General features: G+C 38.1%; 1 protein-coding gene across 2 annotated transcripts in view; it reads left to right on the top strand.

Annotated features, from left to right (window-relative positions):
- Nucleotides 1-25171, top strand: part of CERT1 (ceramide transporter 1) — a 73567-nt gene that overhangs the window by 22414 nt on the left and 25982 nt on the right. For both annotated transcript variants that reach the window (XM_087958273.1, XM_087958272.1), the window contains exons 3-6: nt 411-527; nt 20183-20290; nt 22760-22898; nt 24487-24570. In XM_087958273.1, coding sequence (XP_087814399.1) covers nt 411-527; nt 20183-20290; nt 22760-22898; nt 24487-24570 — 448 coding nt within the window. The remainder of the gene's footprint in view (nt 1-410; nt 528-20182; nt 20291-22759; nt 22899-24486; nt 24571-25171) is intronic.

Below are 25171 nucleotides of genomic sequence, written 5' to 3'. Positions count from 1 at the left end.
GATCAAGTCTATACAACATAATGCCTACAGGTTGCATGTGGGTTTCAGTATTTTTTTAAAATTCAATAACTATTCTGCTGCTAAATATTGTCACCATTATCCCAAAAGATATGCTGCTGAGCATCTCTAGTGTATCCAGGCTCATCAAAACGGGCAGCTCTCTCACTGCCCCAGAACTATACCAAACAATTGATGGGCAGGCCAGTTTTTCTTTGTGGCCTGCAATTATTTTTAATTTGTCAATGGCCCTGTCCCCTGTACAGATTTTTGTAGGCCCAGGTTAGGTCATAACAGGTTCTAATGGAATATGTTGATAAATAAAATTATTTTTTTTATTAAAAAAAATCATGGTTCATCCACTTACAATGTAATTCTAGTGTCCCTAATTATCTTTTTCTTTTGTCCAACAGCCTCATGAATTTGATGAATGCAGATTTGATATTAGTGTAAACGATAGTGTTTGGTATCTACGTGCTCAGGATCCAGATCATAGGCAGCAATGGATAGATGCAATTGAACAGCACAAGGTATGAATTGTTATTATTTCCAAATAATATGTGACGTTGGTGATGAATTAGCTATCCCCTGGCTACCACCTTCTATATTTGCTGAATCTGTAACTTCCAGAATTATAACCCATGAGGCTGATTCTGAGAGTTGTAGTTCCAATGGGTGTACAAGTTAATAAAACAGAAAATGCTGTTCTAAATTTTGCTTAACAACTTGAGTAATCCAGTATGAATAAAAACTAATGCTATAATACTCAGCCATCAGGAATAATATAACATAAGGTTTTCAAATGAATAATACAGATATATTAAAAGTTGGTATACAGCCAGTCCTTTATTTGCAACCACAATTGGGACCGGTTGTTGATGAAGCAGTAAATAAGCAAGACACTCACATGACCGCTTTGCTCAATGAATGCAGTCCCAGCACTTCTTAAGCAGACAGAGCAAAATAGCTACCATACCTACTAAAAAGATTTCAACCTTGCACAGAGCATACCTCCTCCTGGCAGATAGCCCTTTCACTCTGTAGGCTTCTGAAACCCACCAAAGGATTTTGCTACCCTTTGTGTACGGTTGGGTAATTCTTTGGTGGGTTGCAGGGAAATCCTTTGTGGAGCTGCCAGAACAGCTCCTGCAGCCTACCAAAGGGTTTCCCTCTTTTCCATGCATGGAGTGGAAATCCTGAAAATTTCAGCTCCTTCTTGCAGCCCACTAAAGGATTTCAGCTCCCTTTCGCCTATAACCATCTTTGCCAGCTTCCGTATTGGCTTTTTGGAGAATCTGGCAGAGAAGATTGCAAATGGCAATTATACGATTATGGGGAGCTTGTCAATCAATCATAAATGTGAGCTGGTTGCCAAGCACCAAAAAAGCGGGAGGGGGGGGACGGACGGACTGGCATTTTATAGTTGCCAGAAGAGCACTGTAAGCAGCTTTTTCAAGGCCATGGTAACTTTGAAGGTTTGTTAAATGACTGTTCAGAAGCTGAGGGCTACCTGCGTTAACATTTTGCAATTGAGAGATATTGAAGAAATGTTAATGAAATAAGGGGAAGCTGTAAGAAATTTCAGTGTGGTAATATGGAAAACACACAAGAGCTATTATCTCCAGCAAGTGGAGCTTAAATTTTTGTCTGATTATAAAGTTCAAAAGTATGTTGTTATGTTTGGATACAATACAGTTTGCAAAGCTTAGTAAAGAAAACCTGTGATTTGGTTAAAAAAAAGGGGAGGGATTTCCCTCTAGTATGACTAAGGGTAAAAATGTTTATAATCAGCTTTAAGATTAACTGTTCTGATCTTCTGACTTGGGTTTGAATACTGTCTTGTACCAGTATGATGGTATGAATGATCAGGAATAATTTTTTCAAATGGTTTTATAGATAACCGTTGGAAAAATCTCCTTTTTCACTTAACAGCTTTTTCTATTTCTACAGGAAAAAAATCCTAGATTGATTTCATTTGAGATCTTATAGGATGCCTCAGCATTACTCAAATCTTTGTAAAATAATATGCAATAGAATACAAATAATCTTAAAGTGAATAAAGCAGCAAAATCAATAATGTTCAAATAAATATTTAATAAGAGACATTTTAGCCAGTTATAAAATTAGAAAATACATATTCTGTGAAATATCATTCCATAGATTAAGTGCCACTAATTCTTGGAAATGACACAATACAGGTAATCCTTGATTTATGACTGTTTAATGATGGTTCAAAGTTACAACAGTCTTGGAAAAACTGATATATGACATTTCCTTGGACTTAGAACTATTGCATCAATCCTGTGGTTGCATGATCAGAATTTTAGCACTTGACAGCCATCTTGCATTTATTACAGATGCCTGCCTCCTGTGCTCACATGATTACAATTTGCTAACTTTTTTGCTGTTTCCTGGCAAAAAAAATGGCAACAAAAGCCATTAAAGAAGCTAGACTAGTTTTAAAAACTATGTGATTTGCTTAAAATCAACATAGAAATTGTCATACAATTGAATCTCACATATACACCTGTAATAAGTTACAACAGAAATTCCAGTCATAAGTCAAAGATTGCTGGTAGGTGGCAAAAATAAATTGTCAAGTGTTACTTTTAATTAGAATTTTATGTTTTTCGGTTAAAGCCTCTTTTTTCAGAGATAATCTGATTGATACACAATCATGCACATACATACTTCCTAGGTCTTATGGTTGCAGCAAGGGTTAAAAAGTGCTAGATCTAGGAAGGTCAAGATACAGAATAATTTTGACAGGCTTGAACATTGGGCATTATCTAACAAAATAAAACGAAATTCAGTGGTGAAAAAAGTAAGGTTCCACATTTAGGCAGAACAACCAAATGCACAGGTATAGCATAGGTGGTACCTGACTCAATAGTAGTAACTGTGAGAGGGATCTTGGAGTCCTAGTGGACAATCACTTAAATATGAGCCAGCAGTGTGCTGCAGCTGCTTTAATGAGGGATGGAATCAAGATCATGTGACACAGAGGTGGGATTCTACAGGTTCGCACCTATTCGCTAGACTCGGTTGTTAACATTTGTAAGCCAGGGGTGTCCAACCTTGGTAACTTTAAGACTTGTGGACTTCAACTCCCAGAATTCCTCAGCCAGCAAAGCTGGCTGAGGAATTCTGGGAGATGAAGTCCACAAGTCTTAAAGTTGCCAAAGTTGGACACCCCTGTTCTAAGCAGTTCGGAGAACCGGTTGTCAGAAGAAATTACTGGCCTAACCTTGTAAGGAAGGCAGGAAGGAAACATTCTGGTGTTCCTTATAGAAACTGCCTCTTCGTTGACCCTTATTACATTCTTGGCAGGAACGATTGTGGAGTTCTTTTCCCGCTCCTTTGCTGGTACTTTGCTTGTGTGGAGTGACCATTCAAAGTTACAATGTCACTGAAAAAAGTGGCTTATGACTGTTTTTCACACTTACGACTGTTGCAGCATCCCCACAGTCATGAGAAGCCAGGTGAGGAGATGCGTGCCTCGATATGAATGATGTTGATTTGACCACACCTAGCCAGTCACATGACCACTAAGCCATGCCCACCAACTAAGCCATGCCCACAGAACCTGTTGTTAAAAAATTTGAATCCCACCCCTGATGTGACGTGTTAATACCACTTTATAATGCCTCGATAAGACCACACTTGGAATACTGCATCCAGTTTTGTTTGCCACAATGTAAAAAAGATATTGAGACTCTAGAAAGAGTGCAGAGAAGAACAACAAAGATGATTAGGGGGCTAAAACATATAAAGAACAGTTGCTGGTATTGGGTATTTCTAGTTTAATGAAAAGAAGGACGGTGACATGGTAGCAGTGTTCCAATATCTCAAGGGTTGCTACAAAGAAGAGGGGACTCAACCTATTCTCCAAAGCACCTGACGACAGGACAAGAAGCAATGGATGGAAACTAATCAAGGAGAGAAGCAACCTAAAACTAAGAAGAAACTTTCTGACAGTTAGAACAATTAATCAGTGGAACAACTTGCCTCCAGAAGTTGTGAATGCTCCAACACTGGAAGTTTTTAAGAAGAGATTGGATAGCCATTTGTCTGAAGTGGCGTAGGGTTTCCTGCCTAAGCAGGACTAGAAGACCTCCTGGGTCCCTTCCAACTCTGTTATTCTATTCTATATATTCAGAATGTTCCACAAAAAGGAATTATTTTCTGAAATGCAAATGAATTCCAATAAGATTTTGGAACTACTGTACCTGATAATGCGTTTCTCCTTTATTTTCATAAAGCAGATAGTTCTTTTATTTGCTCCTCACAAATTTTATATAAAATATAGAGCATGAAGTAGGGCTACCAAGTGAATGGGAGAAAATACACTGCTCAAAAAAATAAAGGGAACACAAAAATAAGACATCCTAGATCTGAATGAATGAAATATTATTAAATACTTTGTTCATCACATAGTTTACACTATGTAAAATCACACAAAAATTATCAATGGAAATCAAATTTAGCAACCCATGGAGGTCTGGATTTGGAATTACACTCAAAATTAAAGTGGAAAAAAACACTACAGGCGGATCCAACTTGGATGCAATGTCCTTAAAACAAGTCAAAATGAGGCTCAGTAGTGTGTGTGGCCTCCACGTGCCTGTATGACCTCCCTACAATGCCTGGGCATGCTCCTGATGAGGTGGCGGATGGTCTCCTGAGGGATCTCCTCCCACACCTGGACTAAAGCATCCTCCAACTCCTGGACAGTCTGTGATGCAATGTGGTGTTGGTGGATGGAGTGAGACATGATGTCCCAGATGTGCTCAATTGGATTCAGGTCTGGGGAACGGGCGGGCCAGTCCATAGCATCAATGCCATCATCTTGCAGGAACTGCTGACACACTCCAGCCACATGAAGTCTAGCATTGTCGTGCATTAGGAAGAACCCAGGGCCAACCGCACCAGCATATGGTCTCCCAAGGGGTCTGAGGATCTCACCTCGGTACCTAATGGCAGTCAGGCTACCTCTGGCGAGCACATGGAGGGCTATGCGGCCCCCTAAAGAAATGCCTCCACACCATTACTGACCCACTGCCAAACCGGTCATGCTGGAGGATGTTGCAGGCAGCAGAACATTCTCCACGGCATCTCTAGACCCTGTCACGTCTGTCACATGTGCTCAGTGTGAACCTGCTTTAATCTTTGAAGAGCACAGGGTGCCAGTGGCAAATTTGTTAATCTTGGTGTTCTCTGGCAAATGCCAAACGTCCTGCATGGTGTTAGACTGTAAGCACAACCACTAGTTGTAGACATCGGGCCCTCATACCACCCTCATGGAGTCTGTTTCTGACCGTTTGAGCAGCCACATGCACATTTGTGGCCCGCTGGAGGTCATTTTGCAGGGCTCTGGCAATGCTCCTCTTGTCCCTCCTTGCACAAAGGCGGAGGTAGCGGTCCTGATGCTGGGTTGTTGCCCTCCTACGGCCTCCTCCACATCTCCTGATGTACTGGCCTGTCTCCTGGTAGCGCCTCCATGCTCTGGACACTACGCTGACAGACACAGCAAACCTTGCCACAGCTCGCATTGATGTGCCATCCTGGATGAGCTGCACTACCTGAGCCACTTGTGTGGGTTGTAGACTCCGTCTCATGCTACCACTAGAGTGAAAGCACCGCCAGCATTCAAAAGTGACCAAACCATCAGCCAGAAAGCATAGGAACTGAGAAGTGGTCTGTGGTCACCACCTGCAGAACCATTCCTTTATTGGGGATGTCTTACTAACTGCCCATGCTTTCCACCTGTTGTCTATTCCATTTGCACAACAGCATGTGAAATTGATTGTCAATCAGTGTTGCTACCTAAGTGGACAGTTTGATTTCACAGAAGTGTGATTGACTTGGACTTACATTGTGTTGTTTAAGTGTTCCCTTTATTTTTTTGACAGACATGATATTATTCCGATTAAAATCGGAATTCCGATTTTTTGGCGGGCGGCAGCGCGAGCTGAGCCCGGGCGGGCGGGCGGCGCGAGCTGAGCCCGGGGGGGCGGTGGGCGGCGCGAGCGGCAGGCGGCACGAGCTGAGCCCGGGCGGGCGGGCGGGCGGCGCGAGTGGGCGGGTGGTGGGGGGTCTCTTTTGGCCGGCCCCGATTTTTTTTTCAGAGGGGAATATCATGCCTGTTTTGAGCAGTGTATAAGAAATTAGTGTTTTAAAGACAAAACAAGCATTTTGAAATAAGCCCAGAAGCAAATAGGCATTTACTGCAGATGAGTAAATGTGTCTTTGCATCTTACTCATAAGGGACCAGCAGCTCAAGATACCATGGTTGTTTCTGAGAGATGCTTGAAGATGTAATGTAGCAAATTTTGAAGGGAGATTGTTTTTCAGTACATATTTAAATAGCCCAAGTCCCAGATTCATATTTTTAAGTAAATGTATGCTCTGTATACATACCTATAATATACATATAAATGTATTTAAGTAAATATAAAGGTTTTTTTTGTTAAACCACTTGTGCTAGTAAATTACAATTTTGATAATAATAGTGTCAATTTTTCCAGATATTTATGAATGTATATCTTTTCTATAACACACACACCACCCAAATCCCAGGACAATTTACAAAATATAGTTATTTATATTGAAGCATTAGAGCTCAAGCTCATTGTCATACCAAACTGAACTACTAACAACTATGTGTGAAATTAAAATTTAACTCATCCTGAGATTATAAGTCAACCAAACAGTCAGAGACGTCCGAGTATTTATTCTGCTTGACCTATTTTGGATCTGCCAAGGTCAGCTAAATGCTGCTATTTTTTATGACAGAAACTTTTACTCCATACTTAAAAGCCTATAATGCTCACTCAGTAAGCCAAGTTTCACTTTGGAGACCACAATTGAAAAAGCTTCTGTGCCTTATGGCTTTCACAGAGGCGCACAAAATAAACATTGAGAAAGTTTTTCTTTTTCTACTTCTGTCTCTATAGCAGGGCAGGCTAATATTGATGGATATGGGTCTTTGAGTAAAGCTGCCCAAAATATTAAGGCTGGCAAATGGTATACCCCAATATATAGACAGCCACAGTTTAGAATATTTGGAATGTTTTGAATTATAATTAAAGACTTCTAGTGCATTAGAGTAGCTTAACCTAGATAGCAAGGTTCATACTGTATATCTTTAGCAAGATAAAGTCTTGCTAAATTATCCTAAATTGGTGTTATCTGAGATCTCTCTGTTATTGCAAAGTGAAGTGAATTTGAAGACAGACTACAAAGTTCAGCTGTAAAACATCTTCCTAAAAGAGGATTCTCTTCTTTTTTAAAGGTACCCTTTTCTGCTTTACTTTTCTTCCCAGAGAATTGAGGGGAAATAAATTATGAAGTGTTTCACTTCAGTTGTAAATATTCATATCATTACATTGAACACTTTTTATATAAAATCATTGTTTCCTGTGCTAGTAATTTAATATACTACAACTTACGTACTCTTATTTTCTTGGAATAACATGATTTCAGATTTATAAAGGATCCTTTAAAAATGATATAACTTTTTCTAAAAATTTTCTTTTCTGAGAAAAAAAAGGAGAGAAATAATATTGGGGCATTTTACAATATTATTTCAGCATGTAGAGTGCCTCGAGTCCTTCTGTAAAGCCTCACTGTATGATTTTATGGAAAAGTAGAGAAGTGACATGTCTACTTATGAATATGGAGGGCATAATATTGATCTGTTTTACCCTGAACCTATTAGTATTCTCTCTGCAAAGAACAGATTCTAAATTTAAAAAAAAAACTATTTAGATTTGAGAATTCAAAATGCATGTACTGTAGTTATCTATTTTTTATTTATATAGCATTGTACATGTTGTGTTATACTGTAACTGACATTCTTATTTAAAAGATAATAGATCAGAAGTTTGAAAATAAAATAATTTTCTGTGTCAAAGTACAACTTGAGCAGGTTTGCTGTTGTATGACAATAAAGATATTAAAATTCTCTCTTTTAAAAGCATATGGTTTTATATCATTAAGTGCTGAACCTTGAATTATCATTGCAAGGACATGCCTCAAGTTATAATCTTGCAATTATGGAACAGCATCACAAGGTAGCAGTTGCATGAATAGTACAAACTTTTATTGAGGTAGCCAACAAACTGACCCATTAGTAGGAATCTTTTTGAACCATTTCAATAAAACAATTGTGCCTGATTAAACAGAGGCCAAGATTTCTTCTTATTCCACATATAGTATATTCAGCACAAGATTGCCTGTATCATTAGTGACTACTGATTAACTAATGGATATATTTTATATTTATGAGATATCTCTCACCTCTTCTTTAATTACCTCCTTTTTCTTATGTGTGTGTCTCTCTCCCACAACAAAATATCTTTACTATATATAATGTTCCTCACTTAGAATTATACTCAATGCATCTGATTAAGTGCATAAAGAGGATTTGTTTTAGATCTTTTATGGGAAGCATGATGAACTGAAGATGGGAGCTGACACCAGCATCAGAAAAAGGAGCCAATGAATGAATTAAGAGTAATGAGAGGATCTGGGACCACCCACAGTGCTTTATAACAAATGTTCCCCATGATGAAACTGTCATATGGTGGCCTCTGGCAGATTTTAGAGCTCTGGGAGATTTAGCTTTGCCCAAGTTGTAGTTCCCAGCCTTCAAAGGGATACTGGGTTCATCCATTTCCTATCTTAATCACTTTCACTGGAAATGGTTTGTAAATTGCTTTTTGGATATTAAGAACCTTCATAAGGACCATTTTTATTTCACTGGATTTCCCTTTCATTCCTCAACAAAAAAAAAAGGTTTCATGTAAGTTTAAGAACTTAAAGAAAAACTTTGTTACTTGGAAATAAGTAGCAAAAAGGGTAAATAGAATGTTGGTTTTGTAAAAAAAATTTAAATGGACTAAGGGGCTAGAGAGACTGAAAATAAGATTATGAAATAATTAGAATAATCCCCGTAGTTTGTTTAAAATCCTATTAAAATATATGAAGATTTTGAATGTAAGTGTAAGAAATCTTTTCCTGAAAAATATGTGGCTCTTAGGGAAAAACATGATAAGAGGGGACCTTGAAGGCTGATTACTAGAGACAACCAGAAAGAATTACAGATTATAATTACCCACTAATACAGAATGGAGACAAGTATTTTAATTCTGGAAGAATTCAAGGATATTTGGCAACAATGTACCCAGAACTTGTCCCCTATTATAAAAATGGGTTCAAAAGGACAGTATCAATCTGCATCTGATCTCCAGCAGTGGAAGGAAGGACCAGTCAACCCAGCCTCCTTCCAAAGAACTAGGATATGATTAGCCTACTAAACCTTTGGGCAGTGGCACAGCAGTACACTATGGCAACTACTAAAACAGGCATAGGAATGGGCCTATGTTGCAAACAGTTCTTTCAGTGTTTCAAATGCTTTTTGGCGGGCTAGGTCCCACTGTAGGGGTTGTACCAGGCGGGGTTTCGTTCCTGTACTCACTGTCTTTAGGAGGTCCGTCATGGGTTTGGCAATCCCCGCAAAGGAGGGGATGAATTGTTGGGCCCATGCGGACTTGTCTAGGAATCCTTTGAAGTTTCTTGAAGTTTGGCTTGAGAATCATGATTTAATTAGGGCAATTGCTGGAATCCTGACACACTACAGCAGCACTGAAGCAGTCACAAATTTAGCAAATTACAGTTCCACTGGATTGATAGATACCAGGTTTTGGACACATTGTATAAATTTACCCCATTTCAAGTATTTTAATTCAAAAATTGTCCTATGATGCACTGATTCACCTAAAGGTTTTAGACAAGAGAGATTTAATAGTATACAGATGTAAGATAAGATATGGGAAGAAGAAGAGAGAGATTTTGAAAGAGAGAGATTACTATAAAGATAAATGAAAGGAATATGAAATTGATGTACTTGCTTAATGTGGAAATATATATCATTATTTCTGGTAGCTCTTAATACATTTTTGCTGATTAAGATTGATGAGGCTGTATTTGCTTTTAGATTACAGACAAGATATGGTGTGAAGAGATTTTAGGTTGAAATGTTAGAGAAGACAAGTTACTGAAAATGTACTTGTCTTGAAGAAGGGAGAAGAGTCATTTCTTTACATATTTTCCCTTTTTATTTTACTTTTTTTCTCTCTGCACTTTTTGCTTATTCGTTTTTTGTATTTTTAAAGTTCTATACTTAAAAAAAAAGATATTCTATAGAAGATACAGGAAATTTACACAATAATAAATTTATCTATTTTTAAAGTCCAGCAGAGCAGGGCTTTGGGCCAGGAGGCCAGAACTCCTCTTAGTAGAATGAGCCCATAAAATGCATTAGGATTGGCATATACCACATTGTAAAGTAAGGTAAGTTGCTATCCGGAGAGTGCTCTCTCCCAAAAGACAATTTGGACCACAATCCAATGTTGTCCAGTCTCTTTGCTGTGTTTAGTCTTGGGGGAGGGGTACATAGGTCCATTATATCGCTTCACTTCTTGTTTTTGATTTGTGCTGAACAAGGCTGCTTTGTAAGAAGCTTGATAGCATAGGAAAACATGAGCTGAACTGTCTTTTTTCCCTTGAGATTCTGATCATTGTGACTTACATGAATCAAACCAAATGTTAACGTGAAAGTATTCTTTGAATACAAAGAAGCAGCAAGCCTAGAGGCATATCCTATCCCCACTTTAACTGCCCCCTTGTTTGGCTATTTCCAGCACTACATTGTTGGAGGGTGAAGGCTATGAATGAAGTGAGAGAGCGTAGTCCACTGAAATGATTGTTAGATGGTTTTCTTGTTTTTCTTTTTAGGACATTAGGTAATGTTAGCATTAGCTTGTAACTAAGGCTAGCCCTTAAGGGTGCAGGCAAGGCTTTTGTGTAACTTTATGATAGTAAAAAGTCACTTTGGGTTGAGATGGGCAATTTTATATAGTTTATTATTAAAGAAAGTGGCCACTAGACAAACATATTGTCAGTGGGGTTTCTTCCTAATATTTTTGTTGTCCTTGAGTGCTCTCGGCCATGAATTTGGGGCGTGCAGCCCCAGAACATGCAGAAGATGCCAGGTTAGTGGTAGACTGTGCTCTGCTTCTCTTCTTTCTACATATAAGGTTATTAACCAGTGTTTAAATTGTGTATTGCTGATATCTTGGTAGACTTAGAGTTTGTCCAGAGCCTTCATGTTAGTGTTAATTTTTAATTCTACTCTGTTTTTACAGGTGAAATCATATCCTGTCTGAGTTGCTGCTTGTATAATTTTATTTTTAAAAAACTGAAACAATGCAGGATTAGCTGCTGAAGTCAGAACATTTGTAAACCACCAATCATTTAAATTAGGAAGTCTTGAAAACATTTAAATGTAGACTTACTGGAATGTAATGGAGGCAGGATAAAGGTTACTGCTGGACTTTGACCAATAGTAACCTCTAGGAATTGTTTTATATTCTTTTTATTGCCGCCATCTAGTGGCTACTATTGTTACAGGAAATTAAAAACTTTATTTTTTCCTAAAAATTGCTAATTGTGTTTGGATATGGTTCTGTGTCATAAGTAGAATAATTAGAATTCTGTTGATTGTGATAAACATGCTGAAAACACAATTCACTTATATGAATGTGATCTGGATAGAGCTAGCCAACAACAACAAAAAACAATTGTTTTTTTGTCCCTTTCTTATGGCTTTTAACCATCTTGCATGATGAACAGTACTTGAACACTTGCAATACTTCTGTAAAAAATTGATTTGGTTTAATAAAAGCATTACCTCTTTGGGTTCTGCTTTTTTTCTCTCTCTCTCTTTCATGAGCAAACCAGCTACTGTTGTTTTCTAGGAGTTAAAGAGAATCAAACAGGAAAAGAAGTATCAATGTACCAAGTAACATGTTTGTTAATGCATAGTCTTGGGACAAACATTTATATAGTTTTATATTTATGTTTTATATTTAGTGGTCTTTGTGAAATTATTGTAAGGTAAAACCAGGAAGAAGCAATTGGTTGGAAATGGTTGCTGTACTTTGGAAGAACAGCAAGTATAAGAAAAGTTTGAAAATGAAGGATAATAAAAAGGCGAAGGAAAAGCAGAATGAGTAATGGTATGTTCAAATGTATTAAAAACCTGGGTGGATGAGACAGGAAGATATGGAAGATTTTGAAAATGAAGAGATAGACTCAAAGTAATTTTAAAAAAGGATGATGAAACATATCATCAGATAAATCAGGCTAGAGAAAAGTAGAAAAATAATAAGTGAAAATGGAATGAGTGGAGAACAATATACCAGATAGTTCTGGGAATCTTTAAGAGAAAAGAGGGAGAAACAGTAAAATATCATGGATGTAGAAAATAACACAGGATTCAGAGTTCAAATTGATCAGAAAGGTACTACAGTCACAAGAAAAGGGAAAGAACAGGTGTATTTATTATGGCTTAGTTATCCAATTACCTTGCTCTTTAAAGGCATTTAATTGCAGTCTTAAGTCACAACAGAAAAAAGGAGTACCTTCAAGTTATCGTAACAAATTTGTCAAAATGGCAAAGGTAGGAATAAATAAATATCTCGGGATAAACAAAATGGAGGGAACATTTCAAAACATTTCATGACAGGTTGCAAAATCAGTAAACTAATGGAAGAAATAGGAAGTACAAAACAATCATGGTTACTGTTTTCCCTGATGTTGTTGCTACATGTAGAGATAGCAATGTCCCATGTGTCATCATCATACTTTGTGACGTACGGTATAATTGGTTGTGTACTGCATTATTATTTCTATTCTGCTATGGCTACAAGTAAGAAACCAATAGTTACATAAGCCATCCTTGCCTTAGAAATTCAGGATTTGGATTCAAAACTGTGGAGAGAATAAACTTTCTTTAATGTTAAAAGTGTAATGAGATTAAAGAATTTCCTAGCAGAAAAGTCAGATGGGACATGTAGTAAATAGTATTCAAATGTAAAAGAAAAGAAACAGGTGAATTGGAGGAATTAGAACCATAAATGTTGAAACTACAGAGGGAAAAAAAGGAATTGCTTCAGAGGAAGAAAATTAGAGTCTTAAAGTTTAAAAAGATAGTAAGAAGATAATAGAATAGAAATACTGTATAGAGATAGAAAATTAAATAGATTTTGGCAGATCCAAGAAAATTGGTTTATTTATGTACAGTACAAAAACTGCTTTGATAAAAATTACATTTTTGTTGCCAATTTTTAAAAAATCTCTACTCTGTTTTTCCTTCCTTGATTCATATTCTGCTTTTGACACAACAGATTATCTTCTCTTTCTGGTCTGTTCTTTGCTGTTTCTTTTCTTCCTTGCTAAATTCCCAGAAATTCTTTACTTGCCTCCACACTAATCATGTTCAATAATTTCTCATAATGGCTTTATGTGGTTACCCCCTCCCCCCAAAAAAAAATACCTTTCTGCATTTCCTCTCCTTCTCTGTGAGTGACCTATGCCTTGCAGCTTAGTCATTATGGCATAAGAATCTGCTGCTTTTTAATCAACATTTTGCCCTTTGCTCCTCTCCGTTCAGTGTGTGCATATCATGCCTCATCTACTTCAAGATCATCTTCTAGTAGCATAAAGGCTCTGGTTCAGCCTGTTAATTCTCTAAGCATGTGTCAGTGATTGTACTCTTTGCCTGTCAATTTGATGGATACACTCACCTTTAATATTAGAGGTCAGGTTTTTTTAGGATTAAAGCAGCCTTTTCAGTGACCCTGTACTAAAATGATAAAATCTTACTGTTTTCAACTAAGTAAACCAGGAGTTGGCAACCTTGCACTCTCAAATGCCATGGCTCCCCCAGTATCCCTAAATTAAATGTTGCCAAGAGATCTTCAATCACCAATATAATTTTAAAGTATTTGAATTTATTGTGTTTTATTTTAAGAAAAATAATGTGAAATTGCTTAATGGTGCCTGCCACATTAAAACATGTCTAACTAAGCTGTTATGCCAAAGAAATAAAGTTTGACTATAAAATGGGGAGAAAAAAAATGTCAAGCATCCCAGCATAATGAAAACCTACTCTAGGTGGCACTCTTGAGCTTTTTTTGAGAATCAGGATTGTTGGCATGTGTTAGTTTCATATACCTGTAGTCCTCAGCTTACGAGCACAATTCAACCTTAAATTTATGTTGCTAAGTGAGACATTTGTTAAGTGAGTTTTGCCCCGTTTTATGATCTTTCCTGCCACATTTGTTAAGCGAATCACTGCAGTTCTTAAATTAATAACACGGTTGTTAAGTAAACCTGGCTTTCCAATTGACTTCGCTTGTCAGAAGATCACGAAAGTTAATCATATGATCCTGGGACCCTGCAACCATCATAAATATGAATCAGTTGACAAGTGGCCGAATTTTGATCACGTGACCATGGAGATGCCGCAACAGCCATAAGTGTATTAAAACAGTCATAAGCCACTTTTTTTCAATGGTGTTGTAACTGAACAGTCACTAAATAAACTTGTAAGTCGAGGACTACCTGCAATTATCTTTGCCTTGAATTTCTACAAGTACCTAAATACTGTTAGTTTTGTATATTGATATACGTTAGAATATATATGGAAAGATAAATGCATAGCTTAGTTCATTTGCAGCAGGGATCACCTCATTTGATTTATCTTCTGCAGCCTTTCACAACATTTAAAAAACAGTAAGACTTGCAGGGGCCCCCCATTTCTTGGCTGCTGTGGATTAACCCAAAAGACAGCACCATTGCTCTCTGCCTGGTTGTGGTACCACAACGGAAACAAAAGCATTCATGAGGAGAACAGACTGAAGAAAACAAAGATGGGAGGAAAAGAAGGGTGCTGATTTTCTGGCCGCCCAAAACAATAGAAAGTACCCCACTGATCCATAGCAATAGAATGACAGCTGAAATAGTACAGCACCTTGCTGATACCACCAGACATTCTAGGTATTTTTCCTTAGGCTAAGAAAAATAGCTTTGCAACTAGCATGACAGCTCATGACAGCTGCATTCCTAGGTCTGTAGACAGATGTTACCAAAGAGAACATAACTGGATTGGCACTTCTGTGTAGGAATCCTGCCCTTTCTGTAACTCTAAAGTTCTAGTAAAACTAGAAATTAAACTAAACTACAGGTCTAAAGTTCTAGTAAAAGGAAGGTGAGGAGGATCAAGCTGTGATCTGGGTGTGATCACCTTGATCCCTCACCCACCCAGGACACCTAAGTAGAAGAGAGGCCCTGCATAGGAGCGAGATAGTAAGTTCCACAATCCCTATGTAGGTAATTGCTCAGGATAAAATTCAGTAGTAGCAGCAGGATAGGAAAATACCTGGAGTTTCAGTCTCAGCAATCCAAATTCTTCTTCGGAGCCTTTGTGGTACTAGAGACTTTTGTATCATACATTTTGAAAATTTTAATCTTTAAATTATTCAGTTTTAATGTTTTGTTGTATTGATTGAATTACTACCCAGAGCCTTGCTGTGGGAATGGGCAATTACTAAGTTTGTATACATAGCTGGCTGATGCAGTAGTCATGTGACATGTCCTCATGTGGCACTGATTTGCAGTGAACTTTATAAGGAAGATGATTTTTCCTTATTTCATGCAGTTTTCCCCTCCATACTAATCTTATTCTATAAATCTCCATAAGGACTACATGCTGCTACCCATATATCGCTATGCTTTTCCTCTGTTTCTCTATGAATGACCTATGCTCTTCAGCTTAGTCATTACGTCACAAAAAGGTTTGTTGCTTTTTATCATCATTCTGCTATTTGCTGCTCCCTGTTCGATGTGCACAGCATGCCTGCTCTTCCTCAGGTCATCTCCGATCATTCTGAAGCTCCAAAGTGTCAGACTCTGAAATAAGTTCTTTTGTGAGTAGGAATTAAATGCTTGGAATACATGAATCTATTTCAGAATGTGCAGATACTGATCATGCCCAGAGAAGTGCTCATTATAGCAAATAAATGTGATCGCTAATAGCAATAGCATTTAGACTTATATACTGCTTTACAATGCTTTACAGCCCTCTCTAAGCGGTTTACAGAGTCAGCATATTTCTCCTAACAATCTGGGTGTTCATTTTACCGACCTTGGAAGGATGGAAGACTGAATCAACCTTGAGCCTGTGGGACTTGAACTACCAAACTGCTGGCAATCAGCAGTCAGCAGAAGTAGCCTGCAGTACTACACTCTAATCACTGCGCCACCATGGCTCATTAATTAATGCAGTTCTCCAGTAGAATTCATTGGTTTTCTAACATACTATAAACGGTGACATCTAGAGGCATATTTAAGGGCTCTACGACAACAAAAAACTGCTAATTTGATAAGGAACTGAATCCATGTTCTGTTCAGGTTTGAATTATTTATTGTTTTATGGAACTACATATTCAGTTTTTGGAACTACGTAAAAGAGAAAAGAAAGATGTCTAGAGTTTCTTCCTTTCCAGCAGGGAGAAAGGTCATTTGCTTGTTTAAATCCTGATTTTCTGCACACTGTAATGTTTATGATTAATTAAGAGTCTGATTCAGGACAAGAACAAAATGTTATTGGTAAGCTACTTCAGTGCAGTTTGAAAAATAGAATTATTATTGGATAATAGTATCCACGTATCCATGTATAAAAGTGGTAATTGAAGAAGCAGGATAGAAAGAATGCTGATGCATTTGAGCTTCTTATTAGAGAAGGTAACTGACATAGAGTTGGACTAGGGACAGATAGATTATCCTGTCTTTATAGTTCTTAGGATCAACACCAACCTAATGGCGCCGCATAATTGCTTATTATCCATAGAGCAAAAATATCAGCATTTTTATTTTGATGGGTGAAACTTTTATGATATTCTTATTTAACTGAAAGAACTAGGTTTTAAGAATTAGTTTATCTTCTTATTTATCTATGTCATTTTTGCATCCTTTTCTTGGCTCTTCCCTTCATAATATCCATAATACTTTTGTTAGTTTTTAAAATCATGGCATACTTAGATTATATAGCAACATACTGTATCTCACTCGTTTCTCAAATTTTGATTTCTTTACTTTTTCCAGATATTCTCAAGGAAAACTTTTTATAAGTAATCAATATAGATATATTAAAACAACTCAAAAAACTTCCTAGCTATATTAAATTACAGGGCCTGCAGTTATGGAGCAAATGGCTTTGAAAGTTATTTAATAAAACTTCAGAAATTTAGCTATACTCATAGCTAAAATTCAGAATTCAAGGGTCACAAGAATCTCTAAATAACCTGTTTATTTTTTATTTCATTTAAATTTTGCCTTTATTTCTATAAATAATTTGAGGTGGCAAACATATCTAACGTTCCTTCCTCCTCCTGCTTTCCTTATAACAGCAATTCTGTGAGGTGAGTTGGACTGAGAGGGAATAACCCGCTCAAAGTCACCCTCCTATCTTTCATGGCTAAAGTAGAATTTGAACTCGTCGTCTCCTGGTTTCTAGTCTGGTGCTTTAACCATTAGACCAAACTGACTCTTTGTTTGTTAAAGTGGCTGCAGTTTGCTAAGCTAAAGCCTAGTGCTTAGCTAAAGCCAAAGAAGGCAGATAGCCAGAATGTGAAAGACTAGATACCTTCAAGCTATTTGCTCAAGTTTCCACTACTGAAGGGCTGCATGAGGCTACAACTAGGCTACAACTAAGATAGAATATCAGAAGATAGCCAAATCTGCAAAGACGAAGTCAAGATAGCAAAGGCTCAGAACGAACAGAGACTTGCAACAAAAGTCAAATATAATTAAAAAAAGGTTTCTTCCAACATATAAATAACAAGAAAAAAATCAAGGAAACAGTCGGTCCACTAAAGAAAGAAGACGGCAAGGAAGTAACAGGCAACAGAGAGAAAGCAGAACTGCTTAATTCATTCTTTGCATCGGTTTTCACGCAAAAAGAAACCATAGCTCAACCCACCAAAAACATAACTGTAAAAGACAGACCAGAAATAAAAGATAAAATAAGCAAATAAAATAAGTGAACACCTGTCTGATCTTGATGAACACAAATCACCAGGGCCTGATGGATTATATCCCAGAGTTTTAAAGGAGCTGGCAGAGGTCATCTCAGAACCACTGCACCATATCTTTCAAAAACCCTGGAGCACCGGGGAACTACCAGAGGACTGGAAAAGAGCAGATGTGGTTCCCATCTTCAAAAAAGGAAAAAAAACAGACCCAGGAAACTATAGGCCAATCAGCCTAACCTAACGGGGAGCCTAACGGGGAGATACTGGAAAAGATAATAAAAAAACAGATCTGCTAACATCTAGAAACAAGTAAAGTAATAACTAGCAGTCAGCACGGGTTTGTTAAGAACAGATCATGCCAAACCAATCTTATTTCATTCTTCAACATAGTGACTAAATTAGTAGACCAGCAAAATACTGTGGACATAATATATTTAGATTTCAGCAAGGCATTTGACAAAGTAGACCACAACCTACTTCTTAGTAAGCTAGAAAAAAGTGGAATAGATAGCACCACCACTAGATGGACTCGCAACTGGCTGACAAACTGTACTCAACAAGTAGTCCTTAATGGGTCTAAGTCTACATGGAGGAAAGTAAGCAGTGAGGTGCCACAAGGTTCTGTCTTAGGCACAGTACTCTTCAATATTTTCATTAACGACTTAGATGAGGGAATAGAAGGGGAACTTAACAAATTTGCAGATGATACTAAGCTGGCAGAAATAGCTAACACCCAAGAAGATAGGCTCAAGATCCAAATGGATCTTGACAAACTAGAACACTGGGCTGTATCTAATAAAATGAAATTCAATGTAGAGAAAAATAAAGTCCTACACTTAGGCAAGAAAAACCAAAAGTACACATATAGACTGGGTGAAACCAGGCTCAATAGCAGTAACTGAGAGGGATCTTGGAGTCTTAGTGGACAACCAGCTAAATATGAGCCAGCAGTGTGCAGCAGCAGCCAAAAAAGCTAATGCAATCCTAAGTTGTATTAACAGAGGGATACAATCAAGATCAAGGGAGGTACTAATACCACTCTATAAAGCCTTAGTAAGACCATACCTAGAGTACTGCATCCAGTTTTGTTCACCACATTATAAAAAAGATGTTGAGATTCTAGAAAAAGTACAGAGAAGAGCAACCAGGATGATTAGGGGACTGGAGACTAAAACATATGAAGAACAGTTACAGGAACTGGGCCTGGCTAGTCTAGGGAAAAGGAGGACCAGGGGAGACAGGATAGCAGTCTTCCAATATTTGAGGGGCTGCCACAGAGAGGAAGGAGTTAACCTATTTTCTAAAGTTCCTGTAGGCCAGACAAGGAATAATGGATGGAAACTGAACAAGGAGATTTAACCTGGGAATAAGGAGAAACTTTCTGACAGTGAGAACAATCAACCAATGGAACAGAAGTTGCCCTCGGAAGTTGTGGGAGCGCCATTACTTGAGACTTTCAAGAAGAGATTGGACTGCCATTTGTCAGAAATGGTGTAGGGTCTCCCGCTTGGGTGGGGGGTTGGATTAGATCAGGGGTCCCCAACCACCGGTCCCCGGACCGGTACCGGTCCGTGGATCATTTTTTACTGGGCCGCAAATCTTGGGTGCCGCCATCTTGTTTTGACGGCACTTCCGGGTTTTCGGTTGCTTCCAGGTTTTCGGTTGGAAAGCGGCGTTTGGGTGCTCGCGCCTTAGTTTCGTCGAAGGGGGGGGCGGCTTCGAACGAAGAGCTGTCCCGTTGGCGGAGTCTCGCGTTACTCAGGTACCGGTCCGTGGAAGAATAAATAATCGTGAAACCGGTCCCTGGTTCAAAAAAGGTTGAGGGCCACTGGATTAGATGACCTACAAGGTCCCTTCCAAGTCTGATTATCTGTTATGATGGGGGAGAGGAGAGAGAAGAGAATAGGAAATATTTATTTCCATATTTCTTGTATTTGGTTAGCTTTAATGAAGATAATTTTTTCTCCTTAGTTTTTCACTAGATAATTTCTGGACGTAAGCTTGATTGACACAGTTCATAATAATATTTTCCCTTCTTTCCTGCAACCAGCTAAGTTTTCAGGTGATGGTGTCTTCATGTAGTATGTATTAAAATGGCATGTGTGTGTGTCTACACACGTGTGCACATATTCTGGATGCCTTTCTCTAGTCTACTGTTTTCTTTTAGAATAGTAATTTGAGCAATTCTTTCAGTGAAGGTCTGCCTCTTTATTCCATAACTAATGCATGTATTTGTTCTTTAGACTGAATCTGGCTATGGATCAGAGTCAAGCTTGCGACGTCATGGCTCTATGGCATCCCTTGTTTCTGGAGCAAGTGGGTACTCTGCAACATCAACCTCTTCATTCAAGGTTAGATATGAAAAACAGTGATACTTTTGAAAGAAACCTATTTTTTATACATAATGTGTGTGTAAATAAACCCTGAAAATACCTTAATAATATATGTTTTATTGATGAGTTCTGTTACATTTTCTCATGTAGGCAAAAATACATGGGGTCAGAAACAATGTACCTGAATATCATTTAATGTAAAAGGGATAGAGAATGGCCTTGACGGATAGGAGAAAGAGCTGCTACCAAGGCAGAAAAGAGTCTCAAGCCCATTCCTAGTAACTCATTTGAATAAATATCTTAGAAAAACTCCTCGTTCACATAAAGATACAGGAAGGGAAGAAGAAAGTGCATTCAGATTTGCAAGATTTTGTAGCTAAAGCTATTACAATAAAACTATATGATCCATATGGCTTGGTTTGTTAGATTGGTCATTTATTTATTTCCTACCTTTATTATTTTTATATGTAACTCAAAGCAGTAAACATATCTAATACTCCTTCCTCCTCCTATTTTGCTCATAACAATTCAGTGAAGTGAGTTGGGTAAAAAAACTGGCCCAAAATTATGCAGCTGGCTTTCATGCCTAAGGCTGGATTAGAATTCACAGTCTCCCAGTTTCTAGCCTGGTGTCTTTACCACTAGAGTCTAGACCCATGATGGCGAATCTATGGCACACATACCACAGGTGGCACACAGAGCCATTTGTGCACGCACACAAACTTCAGCCAAGTTTACCTGCACTGCACATGTGCATGCTTCCCAGCTGATTTTCAGCCTGTTTGAGGCCATTTTTGCCCTCCTGAGGAAATACCGGAAGTGCTGAAACGAGCCCGCTTTCAGCCTCCCAAGGCTCCAGAGGCTTCCTTCGAGCCTCTGGGAGGCTGAAAACGGCCTCCCACAGGCTTCAGAGGCCCTCCGGAGGCTGAAAATGGGCATTTCAGTATTTTCAGAAGGGCCATTTTTCCGCCTCCCAAGGCTGCAGAGGCTTCCTTCGAGAGAGCGAAAATGGCCTCAAACAGGTCTAAAATCAGCTGGGAAGCACGCACATATGCAGTGCAGGTAAGGAGGTGGGGCGGGGGTGTTGCGCACGCATGCACAGGGAGCGGGATGCATTGCATTGTGCGTGCTGGACCACATGCGGGCACTTTTGTCACACCACAACAAAAAGATTCACCATCACTGATCTAGACCAAGCTGGCTGTCTTACAGGAATAATATATAAGCACAAGACTGAGGGGTTTGACTGGTAAGAATACTTCAATTTTTAAATAAGAATTGCCTCATGATTTAATACTGTAGTTCTCTGAATTCCTCTGGCATTACTTTAGAGCAGGGGTCGCCAACTTTTTGGACCTCAGGGACCACCAAACTCATAATTTTAGATCCCAGGGGCCACTAACCAGTTCTGTGGGCGTGGCCTAATTTGTGGGTGTGGCTTGGTGGTCATGTGACTGGCTGGGCGTGGCTTGTATGTAAATATTATAAATATTTATATAAATATTGAATTTTTTATAAAAAAGAGCAACTTTTACACAAAATCAGGCAAGGCAGGCAGGCAGATTGAGTTGCTCACAGAATCACAGATTCATTCAGAAATCTATCTGCCATTGGCTAGCTCAGTCTGTCACATAAAAATTTACTTGCAAGCAAACTCACAAGATTAACTCACAACACACCATGCATGTAAATATTGAATTTTTTATTTAAAAAAGAGCAACTTTTACCCAAAATCAGGCAAAGCAGGCAGATTGAGTTGCCCACAGAATCATTCAGTGATTTATCTATCTGCCATCTGCTAGCTCAGTCTCTCAAATTTGCTTGTCGTGAGTCTGCACTGAATTTGCTTGCTGTGAGTCTGCACTGAATTTGCTTGCAAGCAAACCTTCAGTCCTAAGGGAGGTTCGGCTGTGCTTAGCTAGAAAGCAAGAAATCCAACCCTTTCCTGCTTCCTAGCTAATCTAAATCTCCTGGCACAGCAGAACAGATGATGGTCGGAAAAAGGAAAAATTGCAACTTAGCAGACAAGTTTACAGGGTAAGGAGTGAGTGGGCGGGGAGGGTTCCCGTGGGCCATGTGGGGTGAGCAGCCTTCTGTTTCTGCGCAGCCTGGATTAATTGCTTTGGGAGGGGGGTGCTCTGGGGGTGAGATTTCTCTGCAGCCCACCAAAATTTTCTCATGGCCCATTGCTTTTGAGCAATGCTATATAACTCTCAAATGTATGTTTTTTGTGCTGTTCATAAACAGTTATACCAACCCAAATACTTGATTGCATATGTGAAGGATATTTTAAAATGTTTATGGTCATTGAATTAATAGACAGGATACATAAAATAAGTGTTCAGATAGGAACGTGATCTCAATAACTTAAATATACAAACGTTAAAAGTTAAATACATAGTGTATGTGTACTGAATTAACACCTTGCTAAAAGTATGAACATATATTTGGGTTAATATAATGGAACATTTTACCAACAATTTTCAGAAGGGCCACAGTTTGCGTGAGAAGCTTGCTGAAATGGAAACCTTCAGAGATATATTGTGCAGACAAGTTGATACATTACAGAAATATTTTGATGCCTGTGCTGATGCTGTCTCGAAGGATGAACTTCAGAGAGATAAAGGTATTAATTTAAATATGTTTAAACTAAATGATTCTGTCATTGTAAAATGGTAAATATTGCAAATTAACATTTATTTTAGGTGGTGTAGTATGATCTTATAAAACCATGGTGACTATAAGGGACCCAGAACAGTTTTATAGGGGGCTGGGTGTTGTCCCTGTTGGTCTGCTGCATGTTCCATACAAAGCCTTGGTTGCTGATCGGAATAAGGCAGCTCATACCCATGTGATGTGACTCCTCAGGGATCTTGTCACTCCCCATGTTTATGAAAGAGCTGATGGAGTGGGATGTGTCTAGAGCATCACTAGTGCTCATTAAAGGACAAACTCATCTGAACATAAGTTAGAGTCGTTATTAAGACTTGTATTCAGATAGTGAAGCTCCACTACTTTTCTGCCCTTATTGTCATGCCTTAACCCTGTTTCAGGTGACATAAGCCCACCTGGATAAGGGAGGTGTGGAGATCCTCTTACAAGGGTGTGCAGGGGAATGTATGTAGCATCTATCAGATAAAGTGACTGGAATTTGTTCCCAGTTGGGTGCTGGCCCGAAGAGATGCCTAGAGAAGAGCCTTGCTGGTTGTCTGGGAATGATTTGAATCTGTTGGATCTGAGGAAGTGCACAGAGTCCCCAGGACTGTGAGCTTGGCCACGTGTTTTTTTTATATGTATGCCTCTCAAGTGTTTTTAATGTGACCCACAGGGTGTCATGTGAGTGGATTCTGATGGTGGTTATTTGTTCTTTGAGTGAAGGGGTTGTTCCTTTGCCTCTTAAAGGGGTGGTTGTTTGTTCCCTCCTCAGGAAGCCATAGCTGGATCCCACTATATTAGACAATTTTTTCCAATGACTCGTCTCCCTTTCTGGGGAAGGTGATAAAAAAGATAGTTACATAATAGCTTCAGAGGTCAGGATCCTTTTCAACCAGGATTGGGACCCAGGTATGGGATGGAAATGGCATTGATTCTGCTTTTGGATGACCTCTGCCATGGGTGGGGTGGGGTAGTGTATCCATCCTTCCCCTACTTGACTTACCAGCAGCTTTTGTTACCATTAAGTATAATGTCCTGGATCAGCTCAGAGGGGTTGGATGGCATGGTGTTGTGGTGATTTGCCTTCTTCCTTCAAGGTCAATTCCTGTCTGTGATGATTTGGAAGGAGAGGCTTTTATTTTCAGTTGGAAATTGAAAGCATATAGCAACTAAAGTCATGAAATGAAATCAACATACTAATAAGGGATATGATTAAAGATCCCCTTAGCTTTATTGCTTAACTGGTGTTTCACAGTAGCACTCATCTCTCCCCACCTATCCATTAGTAAACTGAATTATAACTAATTTCTGCTAGCATTTGAATTTTTAATAATATTAATTTCCTATTTGATGTATATAAAAACTATACAGGTATGAATATCTAGTAAGATGCATAGAATTTATATTTTGCTTGGATATTGATTTAATAAAATGTTTCCATGGGTTACTAATACAGAAGTGTTAGCTAGCTGACACAACCTTTGACTTAAAATTATTTCTCTGCTATCTTCTGATTCGATGCTATGCACATTAGTAATTGATCTATTTCTTTGTTGTAGTGGTAGAAGATGATGAAGATGATTTTCCTACAACACGTTCAGATGGGGAGTTTTTGCATAATGCTAATGGAAGTAAAGAAAAATGTAGGTATACTTAAGTACATTATAATATAAATGCTCTGGTGAAATAATCCTTTGAGTACTTCATGAGTACATCATGAAGTGATTCAGCATCATATGCTAAACATGCCAACAAACATAGAATTATATATATTTTAATTAAATATGTATTTTATTTTAAATGCTTAGAAGATATGCAATATACTAATTTACATTTTATAATTTAAAGATTGTATTTAAAATTATAAAGCTTTAAAAGAAATTAACATTTCTTTAGAGACTTGCAACTCTAACCCTATCTAATGTTTTTCAAATAATTGTTATTGAACTTGGTAGATTTACTCATGTAAATGGACATAGGATCAAACCATACATTACATTTAACTAATAGTTACTGAAAGTATTTAGCAGTTTTATAAAACCAATTAATAACCCTGTTCTTACTTGCTAATTTCAGGATGGTTTTATTCATTTTTCCCCCTGTTACATTTAGGTAAGTTTAGGAATGAATCTGTTTAAGAAAAACCCTAAGTATTAATTTATTCAAGGCAGCGTATAACACTTTTAAAATTTTATTTCAATTATTTTGATACTCCCATAGATAAAACAATAGAACTTAAGGCTT

The sequence above is a fragment of the Notechis scutatus genome, chromosome 2, assembly GCF_049901735.1.
Source record: "Notechis scutatus isolate UNSWTSFEM ecotype Mainland chromosome 2, rNotScu1.2, whole genome shotgun sequence".
NCBI lineage: Eukaryota > Metazoa > Chordata > Lepidosauria > Squamata > Elapidae > Notechis > Notechis scutatus.
The sequence above is the reverse complement of the archived record's forward strand: the minus strand, read 5'-3'. Positions and strand labels throughout refer to the sequence as shown.